Source organism: Staurois parvus, unplaced genomic scaffold (genome assembly GCF_062004578.1).
Source record: "Staurois parvus isolate SC_StPar_1 unplaced genomic scaffold, SC_StPar_1.0 ptg000519l, whole genome shotgun sequence".
NCBI classification, from domain to species: domain Eukaryota; kingdom Metazoa; phylum Chordata; class Amphibia; order Anura; family Ranidae; genus Staurois; species Staurois parvus.
In genome coordinates, this window is record NW_028318315.1 from 723,487 (window position 1) to 744,323 (window position 20,837).

Here is a 20,837-nt window from a genome sequence, read left to right on the forward strand (position 1 = left end):
CATTCTCTACACCCCATACATCCCATACATCCTGTACACCCCGTACATCTCATACACCCTGTACATCCCATACATCCTGTACACCCCGTACATCTCATACACCCCGTACATCCCCGTACATCCAGTACACCCTGTACATCCCATACATCCCCGTACACTATGTACATCCCGTACACCCTGTACATCCCCATACACCCCATACACCCTGTACATCCCATACACCCTGTACATCCCATACACCCTGTACATCCCATACATCCTGTACACCCTGTACATCCCATACATTCTGTACACCTCTTACATCTCATACACCCCATACATCCCTGTACACCTGGTACACCCCATACACCCTGTACATCCCATACATTCTGTACATCCCACACATTCTGTACATCCCATACATTCTGTACACCTCTTACATCTCATACACCCTGTACATCCCATACATCCCCGTACACCTGGTACACCCTGTACATCCCCATACACCTGGTACACCCCATACATCCCATAGATCCCCATACACCATGTGCACCCCGTACATCCCGTACACCCCATACTTCCCCATACACCCTGTACATCCCATATACCTCGTACCACCCCATACAACCCATACAGCAAGCCGATATTCTTACAGGTCTGCAGGAAACCTACATGGTATCAGTGATCTACTGATCACAGATGCAATGCATTCCAGGGTCCTTTGAACAAAAATAATAAATGCACATTTTTTTACCTGCAAAAAAATGTGCATTTTTTTTTTTTTTTGTCCAAAAGGCAAACTCATCCTGTAGCCTCCCTAGCAGTCTGATTATGTCAGTATTTCTGTGCTCAAAGCGGTACATTTTTTGCATGGAAATATGTTTTTTTATTGTAGGCTGTAATTTTTAGGAATAACTCACTGAAATCTGTCCGAACAAGAGTCTAGTAAACATCCCGGGTATGATAAAATTTGAAACACAAAATCATAAATTATAATATAATAAATAATCATAAAAAATAATAATAAATGTGATTCAATAATATAATCAAACCAAAAACACTGAAATTTGAAATATAGCGCACGTTTGCACATCGCAAAGTCGCAAAATAATTTTCAGTGTCTGATGAGGAATTTCCCCCACGAATCATTATCACTCAATTCTGCAAGTGGTTCTGATTTACAAAAAAAAAAATGCTACATTTTCTTGAAGCGATGCAGTATTTTAGTAGTGAAAATGTGTGGTATTTTAACTCTGGCGGATGCCGGAGCCTTTTACAACCAGTGAATAGCTGGTTGTTAAGGAGCCATCATCTGCTGCATCCTTAACAACCAGTGACTCATCTTCTCTCAGAGGGATTCCCCACTCACAGCAAAATACAAACAAAAGAAGAGCTCCTATTAAAAACTTTAAAAAACAATGTGCCCCCCCCAAATGCTTACCAGGCCAGGAAACCGACTCTTCAACCTAACCTCATCTTTTACCTTAACACAATGGACACCGTCCTCCACTCACTCTGATAGGAATACATTAGACCTTGTTTTCTCCCGTCTTTGCACTCCCTACAACCTCACAAACACCCCCTTTCCTCTCTCTGATCACAATCTCATCACCTTCACAGTCTCCTCATCTTCAAACACCTATCCCTCCAAGCAGCAAACAATTACCCGCAGAAACCTTCACAACTTGAACCCGGCTCCTTTCCACTCTGCAACTGACCAACTCTATGACAGAATCTCTCCCCTGTCCTGCCCTGACCTGGCCACTGCTGTCTATAACAGTTCGCTTTCATCCACATTAGACTCGCTTGCTCCTCTAACCGCACGAAGCATCAGGCCCCGACCAGTACAAACTTGGCAGACTGACCACACCCGAAATTTTAAGAGACATAGTCATGGCTTAAAACTAAATCCCAGCAAGCTTTCACCCGATATAAATCTGCTTTCTTCACATCCAATTCCTCCCTCCATGCTTCCAAACAAGCCTACTTTGTCACTCTCATCAATAGGTTGTCATCCAGTCCTCCTTGTCTCTTCTCTACTTTTAACTCTCTACTTTCTCCACCCCCACCTCCACCCAACACCTCACTCACTGCTTACGATATTGCAAATCATTTCAAAAACAAGATTGATGCAATTCCTAGGGGCATCGCCACTGCACAGACATCCATCCCACTTAGCATACCTTATACTAAACCTCCCTCAACACTTTCCTCTTTTGACCTCACTACTACCGAAGAGGTCACTAAGGTTTTCTCAGAAGCCCGTCTCACCACCTGCCCCCTGGATCCTGTCCCCTCACAATTACTACAGTCACCCTCTTCTTCTATCCTTTGCTCCCTCACTCACATCTTCAATCTCTCCCTCTCTACTGGTGCCTTCACCTCCCCTCTAAAGCATGTGCACATCACTCCCATACTTAACAAGCCCTCCCTGGACCCCACCAACCTGAACAACTTAAGATCCATCTCCCTGCTCCCATTCTCCTGTAAACTCCTAGAATGCTTAGTCTACAATCACCTGAGCTCCTACCGCACTGACAACAACCTTCTTGACCCTTTACAGTCTGGCTTTGGCTCACTACACTCCACTAAAACTGCCCTACTAAAAATCACTAATGATTTACTAACTGCTAAAACCAATGGCCACTACTCCGTACTCATCCCAACCAATGACCACTACTCCATACTAATCCCAACCAATGGCCACTACTCCGTACTCATCCCAACCAATGGCCACTACTCCGTACTCATCCCAACCAATGGCCACTACTCCGTACTAATCCCAACCAATGGCCACTACTCCGTACTCATCCCAACCAATGGCCACTACTCCGTACTCATCCCAACCAATGGCCACTACTCCGTACTCATCCCAACCAATGGCCACTACTCCGTACTCATCCCAACCAATGGTCACTACTCCGTACTCATCCCAACCAATGGCCACTACTCCGTACTCATCCCAACCAATGGCCACTACTCCGTACTCATCCCAACCAATGGCCACTACTCCGTACTCATCCCAACCAATGGCCACTACTCCGTACTCATCCCAACCAATGGCCACTACTCCGTACTCATCCCAACCAATGGCCACTACTCCGTACTCATCCCAACCAATGGTCATTACTCCGTACTCATCCCAACCAATGGTCACTACTCCGTACTCATCCCAACCAATGGCCACTACTCCGTACTCATCCCAACCAATGGCCACTACTCCGTACTCATCCCAACCAATGGCCACTACTCCGTACTCTTACTACTTGACCTCTCTGCGGCTTTTGATACTGTTGACCATCCCCTCCTCCTCAAAAAACTCCACTCTCTTGGCATCAGAGACTCTGCTCTCTCCTGGTTCTCCTCCTACCTATCGCAGCGCTCCTTCAGCGGTACCTATAACTCGGTCTCCTCCTCTCCACTCCCTCTTTCTGTAGGGGTCCCACAAGGTTCTGTCCTTGGATTCCTTCTCTTCTTCATCTACACCTCCTCCCTTGGTCAGTTGATAAACTACCATGGCTTTAAGTACCATCTCTACGCTGATGACACACAAATCTATCTTTCTACCCCTCACCCCTTCAGTCTCCTCTCACATTACTAACCAACTAAGTGACATATCAGCATGGATGTCACTCCACTTCCTCAAACTCAATCTTTCCAAAACTGAGCTTAGTATTCCCTCCAGCCCATGCCCCCTCCCCTGACTTCATCAAGATCAATAATACAACCATCAGTCCCTCCCCTCATGCCAGGGTACTATGTGTAATCCTAGACTCCCATCTGTCCTTTCAGCCCCAAATCCAATCACTGTCCAAATCTTGTAGACTTCACCTCCACAACATCTCCAAGATACGCCCGTTTCTAACCTCGGAAACCACAAAGCAACTTATCCACTCCCTTGTTATATCTCGCCTTGACTATTGTAACTCCCTCCTCATTGGCCGACCTCATCACAGGCTATCCCCTCTTCGGTCTATCATGAATGCTGCTGCCAGACTCATCCACCTTACTAACCGTTCTATATCTGCCACCCCTCTCTGCCAATCCCTCCACTGGCCTCCATTTAGTGTCCTCCATCCCTCTCTGCCAATCCCTCCACTGGCCTCCATTCAGTGTCCTCCACCCCTCTCTGCCAATCCCTCCACTGGCCTCCATTAAGTGTCCTCCACCCCTCTCTGCCAATCCCTCCACTGACCTCCACTCAGTGTCCTACCCCTCTCTGCCAATCCCTCCACTGGCCTCCACTCAGTGTCCTCCACCCCTCTGTGCCAATCCCTCCACTGGCCTCCTGACAACAACAGAGTTTGGCAGATCTGTTGTTCAAGCTGGTCATGCCAGTTACGGTTAATAAATTTGAGTTCTTCTTGCACCCACCCAACTGGCAAGTTATGCTGCCATGATGCACCAAAAAAATGGAAAATTGTAATTCTGTAATTCTCCTTTCCTGGTGCATCTTCATGGCAGCATACAGGTGCCCACCCTTGAGGTGATAGTTACAGTGATTGCTGTGTTGTGTCCTGGCTAAACAACTTGTAGCTAACCGGTCCTATCAGGTTGTGGGGGCGGAGCCACAACCCAGTGTAGACTGCCATGAAGTTGCACCAGAAAAGGAAAATTATGGAAAGGTGAGTATACATTTTTCCGTTTTTAAAACGAAGGTAACAAAATCCTTCCACTCATCCCAAACAGTAATATATCCCCTTGGTGGGAGTGGAGAAGACCCATCTGTAACCATTTTCTCTTCAGCGGATTCCCCCCCCTTCCTGACCAGGCCATTTTGTTGCGATATAGCGCTGTGTTACTTTAACTCACAATTGCGCAGTCATGCAACGCTGCACCCAAATGAAATTTACGTCCGTTTTTCCCACAAAAAGAGCTTTCTTTGGTGGTATTTGATCACCTGTGCGGTTTTTTATTTTTTGCACTATAAACAAAAAAAGACCGACAGTTTTGAAAAAGAAACCAATGTTAAACATGTCCAGTAAGAAAATGTAAAAAAATCTAATTTTGCCATAAATTTAGGCCAAAATGTATTCTGCTCCGTGTCTTTGCTGAAAAAATCCCAATACGTGTAAATTAATTAGTTTACGTGAAAGTTATAGCATCTATAAATGGTGGTATATATACTGGATTTATTCTTTTTTTACTACTAATGGCAGCGATCAGCGACTTATAGCGGGACTGCGGCGGACATTCTGACACTGGGGGGGACTTACTTGGTGTCACTGACATCCCAGTGACACCAATTCAGTGATCGGTGCTAATAAAAAGCACTGACACTGTACTAATGGCACTGGGCAGGAAGGGGTTAACATGAGGGACGATCAAAGGGTTAACTGTGTGCTGTTTCACTATTGGGGCTGTGTGTGTGCTTTACACTGTAAGCACACTGCTGTGCACGGCTCTGCTATGCAGAGTCATACAAAGCAGTGTACAGGAGCTGATAGGGGAGAGAACTATGTTGTTTACATGCAGTTCTCTCCCCGTCAGAGATAATCAAGGATCACCGGGTGTCGGCAAGTAATTACTAGCTGAGACCCGGTGATTGACAGCCAAGGCAGTGAATGTCGGCGCGGGTAAGGTACGTGCGCGGTGCGTGTGCCCCCTACATGGAACTGCAAAATCACATGTATATATACATGATTTTGAGCACCCGTGTTGCCCTGTAGCAGTATTTCTACTATAGGGCGGCGTGGAACTGGATAAGGATCTACAGTCCATACACACACAGCACAAGGCCGGGGTCACACTACCAGATGCTTCTTGGGGCTGCAGTTCCTCTGAGCTCCACAAGGTGGGGATTTCACTTCTACCCAGACAGGAAGTCTCTATGAGAGACAGGAAGTGATGTCAGGTACAGACAGGAAGTTCCAACCACGGAGTAGGTGAGACGGTGGAAGTGGCAGCAGAGGAGGTAATAAGATGTTATTTCCTATTTACACCCAGTAACCCCCCGTCATGTCCGTCCTCTTCCTCCATAGTCACGTCCGTCCTCTTCCTCCATGGTCACGTCCGTCCTCTTCCTCCATAGTCACTGTGACGTCTTTTATCTCCAGCAGATGATGATACACACATATATAGTGTGGGAACCCAGATTAACCCCTTCAGGGGCACAACATTCCCCCACTTCCGGGGCCGGAACATTCTCCTCATTGTGGAGATGGGTCACCTTCTCACCCCATCAGTCTATACCAGTGGTGGGCAACCTTTTTTTTCAACTGAGCCAAATCTCGCCAAAACCACGATTGAAATTTATTTTGAGAGCCACATTTTTAAAACTGAAAATACATCCCCCATAGTAATTCATCCCCCATAGTAATTCATCCCCCATATAGTAATTCATCCCCCATAGTAATTCATCCCCCATATAGTAATTCATCCCCCATAGAGTAATTCATCCCCCATATAGTAATTCATCCCCCATAGTAATTCATCCCCCATATAGCAATTCATCCCCCATAGCAATTCATCCCCCATATAGTAATTCATCCCCCATATAGTAATTCATCCCCCATATAGTAATTCATCCCCCATAGTAATTCATCCCCCATATAGTAATTCATCCCCCATATAGTAATTCATCCCCCATAGTAATTCATCCCCCATAGTAATTCATCCCCCATAGTAATTCATCCCCCATATAGTAATTCATCCCCCATAGTAATTCATCCCCCATAGTAATTCATCCCCCATAGTAATTCATCCCCCCTATAGTAATTCATCTCCCATATAGTAATTCATCCCCCATATAGTAATTCATCCCCCATATAGTAATTCATCCCCCATATAGTAATTCATCCCCCATAGTAATTCATCCCCCATAGTAATTCATCCCCCATATAGTAAGTCCCCCATATAGTAAGTCCCCCCCCATATAGTAAGTCCCCCATATAGTAAGTCGTCCCCCATATAGTAAGTCCCCCCCCATATAGTAAGTCCCCCCCCATATAGTAAGTCCCCCCCCATATAGTAATTCATCCCCCATATAGTAAGTCCCCCCTGTGTCAATTCACTTACCTTTGCTCCGCGCGTTCCTCTCGCCGTGCTTCCCGCGCCGTTCTGGTCTTCAGGGCGGACTGTGAGAGGAGAGGAGTTCGTCACGCTGCCCCGCCTACATCCTGGCTGCCCCGCCTACATCCTGACAGCTGCAGAATCCTGACTTTTGGGGCGGCCGCCCGAGAGGAGGGAGGGGAGCGGGCGGCCGTCCGAGAGGAGGGAGGGGAGGGGGCGGCCGCCCTGCACACGCCCGTCCGAGAGGAGGGAGAGGAGGGAGGGGAGCGGGCGCCCGGCACACAGAAGAGCCGCATTTAAGCTTGTAAAGAGCCGCATGTGGCTCGCGAGCCGCGGCTTGCCGACCACTGGTCTATACTAACGGATTATATGACTTTTATCAGTGGCGGGGGATGGGGGGTTATTTCGGGGGGATTGGAATATGTATATCTTTATTTTATAAGATTCAATTAGGAAGAAAGAGAGAAAATGTCATTTGTAGGAAATGTCCTGAAAACGTATTTCTCCATAATGATCCCAGTCTCAGATATTCATCCTGAAATGTGATCAGTAAAGTCTCCGGAGAACACGGGAGAAATGATTCTGTGTACAGAAACCTCACAGAGCGCCACCCACAGCTCCTCCTCTCAGTGTCCTCCAACCAGAGTCAGAATCCTATGACATCACACTGACCTCACAGCTCCTCCTCCCAATGTCCCTCCATCCAGAGTCAGAGAATCCTATGACATCACACCGACCTCACAGCTCCTCCTCCCAATGTCCCTCCAACCAGAGTCAGAGAATCCTATGACATCACACCGACCTCACAGGTTCTCCTCCCGATGTCCCTCCAACCAGAGTCAGAGAATCCTATGACATCACACCGACCTCACAGCTCCTCCTCCCAATGTCCCTCCATCCAGAGTCAGAGAATCCTATGACATCACACAGACCTCACAGCTCCTCCTCCCGATGTCCCTCCATCCAGAGTCAGAAACCTATGACATCACACTGACCTCACAGCTCCTCCCCCCAATGTTTCTCCATCCGGCTCTTTTCTCTTATTTCAATGCTCTATGATTTGGATTAACCCTTAGCATCCTTATCTGAAAGCAGGACTGTTGGTTCTGCATTGTATGCAATGATGTTAAAATGCCTGCTACAAGCTTTCAACCTATGCAGTGGGGGTCCTGTGTAGGTAAATTATACCACAGCCTGAAGTAGGGCTTTAAATGGAGACCTGACCAAAGAGGTGAGGAGGATTCTGGGAATATCATTTGATGTTACTATTTGTGTTCAGACGTAGAGTTTTCCTCCTGTGAAGTCTGGAGATCATATGACATCACATCGCCTCCACCTCCCTCCCTGATAGAAGAGAGAAAGAAGAAGAAGATTCTAGAAGTCACCAGAGAGATCACTGAGCTGCTGACAGGAGAGGTGAGCGGTGCCGGGAATTCTGGGACATTCTCCAGTAACAGACAAGGGATGTGTCTGGATGGTGACTGTATCATTGTGTGTGTCAGGTTCCTATAAGGTGTCAGGGTGTCACTGTCTATTTCTCCATGGAGGAGTGGGAGTATTTAGAAGGACACAAGGATCTCTACAAGGACGTCATGATGGACAATCAGCCGCCCCTCACATCACCGGGTAAGAGGAGACTTTATTGTAAAGGAGAGAGCAGTACGGAGGATCCACCTAGATCCCCCATCATCTGATAAACACATAGAAACAATGGATTCAGTCAGTGTGTGTGTTTCCTACAGATGGATCCAGTCATGGGAACCCACCAGAGAGATGTCCCCATCCTCTGTATTCCCGGGATTCCACACAGGAAGGTCACACCATCCCTCACCTTCATCAGGTAGATGAGGAACAATCACTGATAGTATCATTAGGATCTGTACATTATCTGCATTGTTACCATTGATGTCATTTTATTATATATTCAGAGTGGAAACCTGAGAGATTCTACAGTTGAGGTTAAAGAAGAGATAAAAAAGGAGGATGAAGAGGATGGGGTGATGGAGGAGTCAGAGTTTCTAAAAGAACACAAAGATCTGTACCAGGACACCATGGTGGAGTCATTCAGTTACAGAAACCCACCAGAGAAACACACCATCCCTCACCATCATCAGGTAGATGATTGACAATTATTGGTAGTTGTGATTTATACACAGCATGTTTGTTACAATGAATGTTTTATTATATCTTTCAGAGTGGAATCCTCGAGGATGATAATATTGATGTTAAAGAAGAGTATAAAGAGGAGGATGAGGAGTATGGAGTGATGGAGGAGTTCTCAGAAGGACACAAGGATATGATGGAGCCACCTAATACCAGGAACCCACCAGAGAGATGTCCCCGTCCTCTGTATTCCCGGGATTCCACACAGGAAGATCACACCATCCCTCACCATGACAAGGTTGGTGGGACGCAGCATATGGAACATGGACTTGTGGAGATGATGTGTGGATTCCTTTTATATGATGTCACTATGTTAACCATTTTAGCACCGCCCCACAGCAGAAATACTGCTACAGGGTGGCAGCGGTGCACAAAATCACATCTATGTATTTTTTCATTTCCGGGTAGGGGGCGCGCTCACTCTTCCCGCACCGCAATTTGCGGCCATAGCTGTCAATCATCATTACTCGCTGCCACCTGGTGATTCCTGAGGATCTCCGACGGAGGGGAAGAACTGTTAGTAAATAAAACAGTTTCTCCTCCCTGTCAGCTCCTGCACACTGCTTTGCATGGCTGTGCACAGCATAACCATGCAAAGCAGTGTGCTTAAAGTGAAGCGCAAACACAGAATATGGTGTAAAACAGCACAGTTAACCCTTTGATCGCCCCTCATGTTAACCCCTTCATACCCAGTGCCATTAGTACAGTGTCAGTGCTTTTTATTAACACTTATTGTATTGGTGTCACTAGGGATGTCAGTGACACCAAGTTAGCTCCCCCCAGTGTGAGAATGCCCACCGCAGTCCCGCTATAAGTTGCTGATCACTGCAATTACTAGTAAAAATTCCAGTATCTATACCGCAAATTTGTAAACCCTATAACTTTCACATAAACCAATTCATTTACACGTATTGGGATTTTCTTTTAGCAAAGACATGGAGCAGAATACATTTCGGCCTAAATTTATGAAGAAATTTGATTTTTTTAAAAAAAATTTTACTGGACGTGTTTCATAGCAAAAAGTCAAAAATATTTTTTTGTTCGCTCATTTTTTATTTATAGTACAAAAAAATAAAAACTGCACAGGTGATCAAATACCACCAAAAGAAAGCTCAATTTGTGGGGGAAAAAAGAATGAAAATTTCATTTGGGTGCAGCGTTGCATGACCGCGCAATTGTCAGTTAAAGTAACTCTGCGCCGTATCGCAAAAAATGGCCTGGTCAGGAATGGGGGAGAATTCCTCAGGAGGGCAATGGGTTAATGTTTATATTTTATCGATTTTATTTTCCATCATTCTCTTGGTTTAGGGTGAAGATCCTAAAGATATAAAAGATGAAGTTAAATCAGAAGAAGAAGAGGCGTATGTGAGGGATGATCAGCAGTCTATGGAGGAGGATGGAATAACGGGGACATTTATAGAGGAGGACACTCCTACAGAGATCAGCACAGGTGGGTCATGAACACTAAATGCATTCCTCCACCCATACTGCTCACTGATTGGTCCAGAGTAGGGCGGGGACTGGGTGATATCAGCCTGTAATCCCCTGGTCACTTGCCTGAGCTGTGTTCCCCGTCCTGTATTCCTGGATTTCTCTCGGATAATCTTCCTTCTCTGTGCTGCAGACACAATTTATGTATCTAGACTGGATTTATGGAGATTCTGGGGTTCAGCTGGCAGAAAAATGTTGATTTACACCATAGGTGTTACTTAATTTAGGCACTTGGGGTGTGTGCCTTAGCTCTTCTGCCCCAGGCCCGGGTCTAGCAAGATCTCTGACAGAACAATTCTCCCAGGGTTACTTGTTCTGTGGTCTGCTGGCTGTGCCGGGTGGAGGGATATGTCTGTATAGTCTCAGACCCAAGTCACTGAGTGCAGTCTCAGGAGATGGGAGGCAGCGGTGTGGGACCTCTGCAACTTGTCTCAGTTAAGTAAGCATTCAAGTTACCACTGATTACACAATGCCAATATTATGAGCCCTGACCATTGCACTATACAATTTATGTTGCATGTTACAAAGTCCTTATATCTGCATTATGTACTCTATGTTGTATATTACATACTCCTGATCCCTGCACTATATACTCTGATGTACATTACATACTCCTGACCCCTGCACTATATACTCTATGTTGTACATTACATACTCCTGACCCCTGCACTATATACTCTATGTTGTACATTACATACTCCTGACCCCTGCACTATATACTCTATGTTGTACATTACATACTCCTGACCCCTGCACTATATACTCTGATGTACATTACATACTCCTGGCCCCTACACTATATACTCTATGCTGTACATTACATACTCCTGACCCCTGCACTATATACTCTTATGCTGTACGTTACATACTTCTGACCCCTGCATTATATACTCTTATGTTGTACATTACTTACTCCTGACCCCTGCACTGTATACTCTATGTTGTACATTACATACTCCTGACCTCTGCACTATATACTCTATGTTGTACATTACATACTCCTGACCCCTGCACTATATACTCTATGGTGTACATTACATACTCCTGACCCCTGCACTATATACTCTATGGTGTACATTACATACTCCTGACCCCTGCACTATATACTCTATGTTGTACATTACATACTCCTGACCCCTGCACTATATACTCTATGTTGTACATTACATACTCCTGACCCCTGCACTATATACTCTGTGTTGTACATTACTTACCCCTGCACTATATACTCTGTGTTGTACATTACATACCCCTGCACTATATACTCTATGTTGTACATTACATACTCCTGACCCCTGCACTATATACTCTATGTTGTACATTACATACTCCTGACCCCTGCACTATATAGTCCTCTCTGTTGTATCTTATACAATATGTTATACATTCCATAGTCCTGACTTCTGCTCTCCCCCTCCCCCCACTGCTATACATACACATAATATGGATTCTCTTTCGTTACACCCATTTCCTACCAGCTGGACATTATATATCAGATGATGTGATTGGAGCACAGACTTACATGGTGATAATAATGTGATAACATCCTCCAACTTTGGATCCTTAAATAGAAAGTGATAATTAGGGCGGAGTCAATACCCTAATGATGGTGGTCTTCAGGATCAGTCCAGTTGTCAGAGCCTGGGTTCGAACCTGGGCCTTCTGCGGTGAGAGGCAATGTTTCTTCTTGCTGAGCCACCTGGAATGCTGGACAGCTCCCTTGACAATTCTTTGGATGATCCTGCCTTGGCCCTGTTTGTCTTGAACCTTGAACCCCTTGCTCCTCCCATGAACTTCCTGATAAAAGCCATGCCTCTGCATTTCCTGTTTGCCAGATTATTGTGCCTTCATCAGCCAGTATCTCGCTTGTCTCTCCTGCTACCGTCTATACCTTCGTTACTAGCCTTTGGCTTGTTCCTGGACTACAATTTTGCCTCATCCTCATCTACTACTGTTTGTGACCGACCCTTGGCTTGTTGACTGTCTCCGCTTCTGCTTGATCCTTTACTTGTTCGATCTGCTACTGGATTCCGGCTTGCTCATTCCCTGGTGGGGTGATCCTGAGATCTGCGACCTGGTATCAACACGCAGCCAAATCCATCTCCACCATTAGGAGCTCTGGTGAAAACCGGTTGGTGCTTAGACCTCGCACCTCAGGTGAGCCTGAGTCCTTTCTCAGGGTGACCTGCCTGTGTACCTATCCTGCTGGTTTCAGGTAAGCCTTCACACTGCAATAGCAACTCGTGTCAGGGATGCGGGTGTGACCAGAAGTGTGTGGACTGACACAGGGAAACGCAGGCTTCAGATATGGTATAAATAAGACAATTTATTAAGACTAACAATACAAATATAAACGCAGTGCACCAAACCCCAAGCTAACACAAATACATACAACAAGGTGAAACAAACCCAAACCTAAACTGATATAGATACACAGGTACATACACATTTAGAGCACAACGTAGTCAGGCAGGCCGGGTCGATAACTATCGGGCAGGTAGGTACAGGAGGAGCAGGCAGAGAGTAGTCAGGTCACGAGCCGGGTACAGCAACTAACGGACAGGTAAGTACAGGGGGTCAGGCAGAGAATGGTCGGGGTCACAAGCCAGGGATCAAATCAGGAGAAGTCAGCAGAGGTCAGGATCAGGCAGGGTCGGCAACAAGTCAGGCAGAAACAGGAACAGGAATGCAGGTTACAAGATACAGGGGCCCATGGAAAAACACACACCAAGGCACAGACTGCAGGTCTGGCCATCCCTTAAATACACCACCTGCAATCAGCCCCAGGTGATGGCTAATTGCCAAAGTGAACCTCTGGTTGTTAACACCCGCTGGCCAGCCCTGGTACTGCAGCCCACAAGGCAGGTAAGTCCCACCACTATTGGCAAGTCCATTCCTGACAACTCGTCTCTGAACCTGACCTAGACCATGACAGAATAATCTGGCCCAAACAAGGAGGCCGCTATAGCAAGTGTTGTGACTCCTCTTAGGCAGCAACTTGCTGAGCTGCAGGAATTCGGGGTTACCCATCAAGAAAAAGTTGCCAAACTAGAAAGCATTGTGGATTGTCTGCAGAGACAACTGCTGAACCGAGATGATACCAACTCACATATGCCCCAGCCCCAACCATCTAAGTTTAATGGAGACTGCCGCCACTACAGGGGTTTCCTTAACCCCTTGCCTACCAGGCAATTATACCCCCTTCCTTACCAGGCCAATTTTCAGCTTTCAGCGCTGCCGCAATTTGATTGACAATTGCGCGGTCATGCAACATTGTACCCATATGAAATTTTGATCATTTTTTTCTCACAAATAGAGCTTTCTTTTGGTGGTATTTAATCGCCACTGGGCGCTTTACTTTTTGTGCTATAAATTAAAAAAAGTGCAAAAAATTTGAAAAAAAAAAAAAGTTTATTTGTTTCTTTTATAAAATTTTTCAAACAGGTATTTTTTCTCCTTCACTGATTTGCGTTGATGAGGCGGCACTGATGGGCACTGATAGGCGGCACTGATGGGCACTGATAGGCGGCACTGATGGGCACTGATAGGCAGCACTAAAGGGCACTGATAGGCAGTACTAATGAGGTGGCACGGATAGGCGGCACTGATAGACAGCACTAATTAGGGGTCACGGATAGGCGGCACTGATAGGCGGCACTGATAGGTGACACTGATGATGGGTACTGATAGACGGCACTGACTGGCATCACTTCTGGGCACTGACTGGCGGCACTGACTGGCACAACCCCTGGGCACTGACTGGTGGCACTGACTGGCAGCACTGCTGGGCTGCACTGGTGGGTGGCACTGGTGGGCAGCACTGGTGGGTGGGCACAGGTGGGTGGGCACAGGTGGGTGGCACTGCTGGGCACATGTAGGTGGCACTTCTGGGCACAGGTAGGTGGCACTGCAGAGTGGCACAGGTGGGGGCACTGCTGGGCACAGGTGGGGGCACTGCTGGGAACGGGTGGGCGGGGCTAGTGGGCGCACTGCTGGGCGGAACTTGCGGGTGTCACTGCTGGGCACCGATCATCAGGGCACTGATCATCAGTGCCCTGATGATCGGTGCCGATCCCCGCTCTGACAACTGCCGGTTCTCGGCAGTACTTTCCTCACGATCTGACAGCGTGAGGAAAGTGCAGCCGAGAACCGGCACTTGCATTTCCCTGTGATCAGCGTGTCATTGGACACCGCTGATCACGTGGTAAAAGGCCGGTGGGATCGGCCTTTCACCACATCACGTGATCAGCTGTGTCCGTAGGACACAGCGATCACGGAGATCGCCGGGTGCGCGCCCCCTGGGGCGCGCAGGAGAGCGCGGTCTGGGAGGACGTCATATGACGTCCACTCAGAACTGGCCGGCCGCGGTGAAGCCGTCATTCGGCTATGCACGGTCGGCAAGAAGTTAATCAATGTTGTGTATACTTCCAAATGTACCCTGCTGCTTTTTCTTCAGAGAAAAAGAAGGTAATGTTTATTATTGGGCTTCTGACTGGGGAAGCTCTAGCTTGGGCCTCCCCTTATATAGAGCAAGACCATGGCACTCTAAATAATCTCGATACCTTTTTGACCGCGATGAATCAGGTTTTTGATGATCCCAACCGTTGTGCTACTGCTGAAGCAAAATTGCATAGTCTGCGGCAGGGTAGATGCTCGGTCGCTGAATACACAGCTGAATTCAGAAGTTGGATCGCAGATACCACTTGGAACCCTGCATCACAAAAAAGCCAGTTCCGCCAAGGGCTTTCTGAACAGGTAAAGGATGAGCTTGCCAGAGTAGATATTCCTAATGATCTTGAGGAATTCGTCCAATTGTGTGTCCAAATTGATCAAAGACAGAAAGGAGGAAGGAGAGGCTGGGAATGTTTGGATATCATATGTACTCTTCAGCACCTCAGGATATGCACAGCCAAAAGGGAAGCCAAGGGTACCAGGACAGCGACAACCAAACAAAATGCTTCAGGGGTGCAGCCCTCCTCAGACGGGGAGATCAGCCTCTGGATAGAGAGAAAACAGGTGGCGCACACACCTAGTGCATTATCCAAGGTTTATTGTAGGAGTAAAAGAATAATAAAAACATACTCACAGACGAAGCATGGATCTAAAAAGCATAGAAAAATGACAATGGCCACAGCGGCGGGCAAGGTGTTCTCACTGTCAGTGCGGTCAAATGGCTGACGCGTTTCGGGGATGAATCCCTTTCCTCAGAGCTGATGACCAACCTGTATGGAGGTCAAGTAGTAAATAACCAGGGCTAGATGCCTTGGGAGCATAGGACTGTCGGCGCTATGTGACTGCTGTGTAGTGATATTGGACTGTTGTTGGAAAAAAAAAAAATATCACTACACAGCACTCACATAGCGCCGACAGCTTGCTCAGCGCTTCACGTTTGAATAGATATATATGGTCTACAGCCACACTCGTTACTTTAAACTGATAATCATCAACTATCCACTAGTCTTATTACTTTTATTTTTATGTTTACTAATATTATTATTTTTATCATCATTGCCAGTGTTACTACTACGATTATTTTTATATATTTTATTTTAAAAACATTTTTTATTTATCTACATTTGCAGGTGCTATATTCATGTATTTTTAATATTTTTTTATTTGCTTTGTCTCTTAGTGCATGTATGTATCTTTATATATGTGTATATGCATGTGTATATATGTACCGTATTTTTCGCTCCATAAGACGCACCTGACCATAAGACGCACCTAGGTTTTAGAGGCAAAAAACAAGAAAAAAAAATATTCTGAACCAATGGACTGCAGACATAGTACAGGAGATGACCAGAGACTGCGGACACAGCACAGGAGATGACCAGAGACTGTGGACACAGTACAGGAGATGACCAGAGACTGCGGACACAGTACAGGAGATGACCAGAGACTGCGGACACAGTACAGGAGATGACCAGAGACTGCGGACACAGTACAAGAGATGACCAGAGACTGCGGACACATTACAAGAGATGACCAGAGACTCCGGACACAGTACAAGAGATGACCAGAGACTGCGGACAAAGTACAAGGGATGACCAGAGACTGCAGACACAGTACAGGAGATGACCAGAGACTGCGGACATACTACAGGGGGTGACCAGAGACTGCAGACATACTACAGGGGATGACCAGAGACTGCGGACATACTACAGGGGATGACCAGAGACTGCGGACATAGTACAGGAGATGACCAGAGACTGCGGACACAGTACAGGAGATGACCAGAGACTGCGGACACAGTACAGGAGATGACCAGAGACTGCGGACACAGTACAGGAGATGACCAGAGACTGCGGACATAGTACAGGGATGGTCAGAGACTGCAGACAAACTAGAGGAGACAGTCAGAGACTGCGGACACAGTACAGGAGATGACCAGAGACTGCGGACACAGTACAGGGAATGACCAGAGGCTGCGGACACAGTACAGGAGATGACCAGAGACTGCGGACATATTACAGGAGATGACCAGAGACTGTGGACATAGTACAGGGAAAATACCAGGGACACAGTACAGATGACCAGAGACTGCAGACAGTGCAGGGAATAACCAGAGACTGCAGACAGTATAGGGGATGACTAGAGACTGCTGACCTTTGGGGAGGGAGGGGGAGCGGGTACCTGAATTTGACAGATACCCGCTCCCACTTCCGCAGCGTTGTCTTTCCCTCTTCTAACCGCGCCGGCTTCTGTGACAGCCGGGTGCCCACTGCGCATGCACGAGAAGCGCTGCGCTTTGTGAATGGCCCGGCGCCTTCTGGGACCTGTCATGTGTCCCAGAAAACACTGGACCATTCACAAAGCGCAGCGCATGCGCACTGGGCACCCGGCTGTCACAGAAGCCAGCGCGGGAAGACTGTGCAGCGCTGGAGCGAGGAACAGGTAAGGCCCTGCAGGAGAGAACAGCTGAGCGGCCGGCCCGGTATTCTGACATGGTGGCGGCAGAAATACCGGACCGGCCGCTTTATATTCGCTCCATAAGACGCACTGACGTTTTCCCCCCTTTTTTGGGGGAAAAAAGTGCGTCTTATGGAGCGAAAAATACGGTATGTATATGCGTTTATAAAAACTACAAAAGATTGCACTTTAAATAACCCCCTCCAACCCCTCATCTTATAACAAGTAGAGGAGGTGGAGCTTTGCTCCCAAGGCATCTAGCCCTGGTTATTTACTACTTGACCTCCATACAGGTTGGTCATCAGCTCTGAGGAAAGGGATTCATCCCCGAAACGCGTCAGCCATTTGACCGCACTGACAGTGAGAACACCTTGCCTGCCGTTGTGGCCATTGACATTTTTCTATGCTTTTTAGATCCATGCTTCGTCTGTGAGTATGTTTTTATTATTCTTTCACTCCTACAATAAACCTTGGATAATGCACTAGGTGTGTGGGAATGTTTGGAGGTAATAGGGTCAGAAATACCTTTTGGCCGCCTGTTCAATCTGTCGGAACCTGAATTAAAAGTACTCAGGGTGTGGATTGATTAAAAGTACTCAGGGTGTAGATCGATGAGAATTTAGAGAAGGGCTTTATTAGACACTCAGCTTCTCCTGCAGGAGCAGCCCTGTTCTTCCTTGAAAAGAGACTCCACCTTGCGTCCATGCATTGACTACAGAGACATGAATAAAATCACAATTAAAAACCATTATCTATTACCCTTGCTCTCGGAAATGTTGGAAAGACTTCGTTCTTCCAAGATCTTTACAAAGCTTGATCTACGAGGGGCATATAACCTTGTCCGCATTCGTCAAGGAGACGATTGGAAAACCACCTTCAGAACTACGGGCATTTCGAATCCTTGGTGATGCCGTTTGGACTTTGCAACGCCCCAGCATTTCATTGATTATGTTTTTCGTGATCTGTTGGACCAATTTGTGATTGCCTATCTGGATGATATCCTTATCTTTTCCGATAATTGGGAGGAGCACCGCAAACATGTTGGCACTGTCTTTGAAAGATTAAGGAAGAATAGACTTTACATTAAATTGGAAAAATGTGAGTTTGAACAAACCCAGATCCAGTTCTTAGGCTATATCATTTCTCCGGAGGGAGTGAGCATGGATCCTGAAAAGATCAAAGCAGTGGTAGATTGGCCAGCACCTGGAAATGTTAAGGAAATTCAACGTTTTGTCGGGTTTGCCAACTTCTACAGGAAATTTATAAGAAACTTTTCTAAAGTGATAGCTCCAATCACACAGCTGACGAAGAAGGGGGTACCCTTTGTGTGGACCTCTGAGGCACAGGCTGCGTTTGAAAAGCTGAAAACCTTTTCACTTCACCAATTTTGGTACATCCCGATCCTGAACTACCCTTTATAGTGGAAGTGGATGCCTCCAATTCTGCCGTGGGAGCGATCCTGTCTCAGCGAAGGGATGAAAAAATGCAGCTTCATCCTTGTGCCTACTTTTCTCGTTTGATGTCCTCAGCCGAAAGAAATTACGACATTGGGAATAATTTATATATATATATATATATATATATATATATATATATATATATATATAAAATATATAATGATATTATATTGTATATCCTGATGAAGTCACGTGTAACCAATCGTGACGTAACGCGTAGATACGCCAGTGGGAGGAGCCTAACAGACTGCGTGGTGACGTCATATCCGGCGTCGGCACCATCTTGGTGCACCTTGTGAGGATCCACCCAGATAGTACACCCATGGTGTGGTGAAATGCGATTATTGAACTGCACAAATGTGAGTAGTACTTTGGAGTGTGGCTTTTATTAAAAGTATGCAGTTTTACACTATGTTGGATGTTTTTGCCTTATGTGGGACATGTATGGAGAGGTGTTCATATTAATATCCGGAGGTATTCGTTGGATATATACTTATCAGAGGAGGAAGTACCACCGTTATTGCTGAGGAGGTTCCCACGGTGTCTTGGGAGGAAAACAAAAGAGGCATTTATCTGGCTCAGTGGACCTGAGGGGCCTGGGCAGGAAGGTGAGTGGGCACCCCTGTTACTATGGATTCATTATCCAACTGGGAGCACTTGCATGAAGATTACCGTGTGTTTTTTTCACTTATTAATATTGAGAGCAATCACAGCACTATATATAATATATATATATATAATTCTTCCTCAGTAGATGTGATGTGAGATATTTTGCATATAATATATATTTATGCGGATGAGGTATTTATAGCGCTGCACTTTTTTATATCTGTAATTCTCTGACATTGGGAATAAAGAGCTACTGGCAATTAAGGAAGCCCTTTCTGAATGGAGGCCTCTGCTAGAAGGGGCTTTTCATCCTGGAACTGTTCTCACTGACCATAAAAATCTGGAATTCATTCGCTCGGCCAAGAGATTGTCTTCTAGACAAGCACGGTGGTCGTTATTCTTTTCCAGATTCAATTTTATTATATCATATCGACCTGGATCGAGGAATGGTAAGGCCGATGCCTTATCAAGGATGCTGTCTGAGCCTCCCCAGGAGGGCAACTCTGAATGTTCAATCCTAACTCAAAAGAACTTCCTAGGGGCCACAAGTGCAAAGACATTCTTGAGTCTTCTCAAAGAGGGGTATGAGAACGACCCACTTCTCAAGGATCCTCCTAGAGATGTAAACCTTGAGTACAAGAACGGCTTTTGGACTCTAGCACATCGTCTATGTACCTGAGTCGGCTCGGGTGGAAGTTCTCCAATTAGTTCATGACTCCAAACTGGCAGGACATTTTAGGATTTCAAAAACAGATGACCTTCTGTCACGGTCTGGGTCAGGTTCAGAGACCAGTTGCTATAGCAGTGTGAAGGCTTACCTGAAAGCAGCAGGATAGGTACACAGGCAGGTCACCCTGAGAAAGGACGCAGGCTCACCTGAGGTGCGGGGTCTAAGCACCAACCGGTTTTCACCAGAGCTCCTAATGGTGGAGATGGATTTGGCTGCGTGTTGATACCAGGTCGCAGATCTCAGGATCACCCCACCAGGGAATGAGCAAGCCGGAATCCAGTAGCAGATCGAACAAGTAAAGGATCAAGCAGAAGCGGAGACAGTCAACAAGCCAAGGGTCGGTTACAAATGGTAGTAGATGAGGATGAGGCGAAATCGTAGTCCAGGAACAAGCCAAAGGTCAGTAACGAAGGTATAGACGGCAGCAGGAGAGACAAGTGGGATATTGGCTGATGAAGGCACAATAATCTGGCAAACAGGAAATGCAG

At 46.4% G+C, this 20,837-nt stretch overlaps 2 protein-coding genes and 1 long non-coding RNA gene across 3 annotated transcripts in view; 2 read left to right on the forward strand and 1 right to left on the reverse strand.

Annotated features, from left to right (window-relative positions):
- Nucleotides 1–20,837, reverse strand: part of LOC149451809 (uncharacterized) — a 187,251-nt gene that overhangs the window by 31,075 nt on the left and 135,339 nt on the right. The gene's annotated exons all lie outside the window — the stretch shown is intronic.
- LOC149451810 (uncharacterized) lies at nt 5,828–8,613 on the forward strand. The gene is made up of 3 exons (XR_016314985.1): nt 5,828–5,893; nt 8,270–8,406; nt 8,493–8,613. It is a non-coding gene; the product is annotated as an uncharacterized LOC149451810 (long non-coding RNA).
- LOC149451811 (uncharacterized) lies at nt 8,738–18,036 on the forward strand. The gene is made up of 5 exons (XM_089690156.1): nt 8,738–8,830; nt 8,919–9,104; nt 9,185–9,391; nt 10,462–10,603; nt 17,847–18,036. The coding sequence occupies exons 2-5, from the start codon at nt 8,991–8,993 to the stop codon at nt 17,900–17,902; spliced, it is 519 nt and encodes a 172-aa protein (XP_089546282.1). The 5' UTR covers nt 8,738–8,830; nt 8,919–8,990; the 3' UTR covers nt 17,903–18,036.

What these genes read in the sequence shown, in the direction of transcription:
- LOC149451811 (XM_089690156.1), top strand. Translation starts at nt 8,991, where the DNA reads ATGGAGGAGTCAGAGTTTCTAAAAGAACACAAAGATCTGTACCAGGAC. An exon ending in CCATCCCTCACCATCATCAG is followed by an intron (nt 9,105 to 9,184) that starts GTAGATGATTGA and finishes TATATCTTTCAG; the next exon opens with AGTGGAATCCTCGAGGATGA. An exon ending in CCATCCCTCACCATGACAAG is followed by an intron (nt 9,392 to 10,461) that starts GTTGGTGGGACG and finishes CTCTTGGTTTAG; the next exon opens with GGTGAAGATCCTAAAGATAT.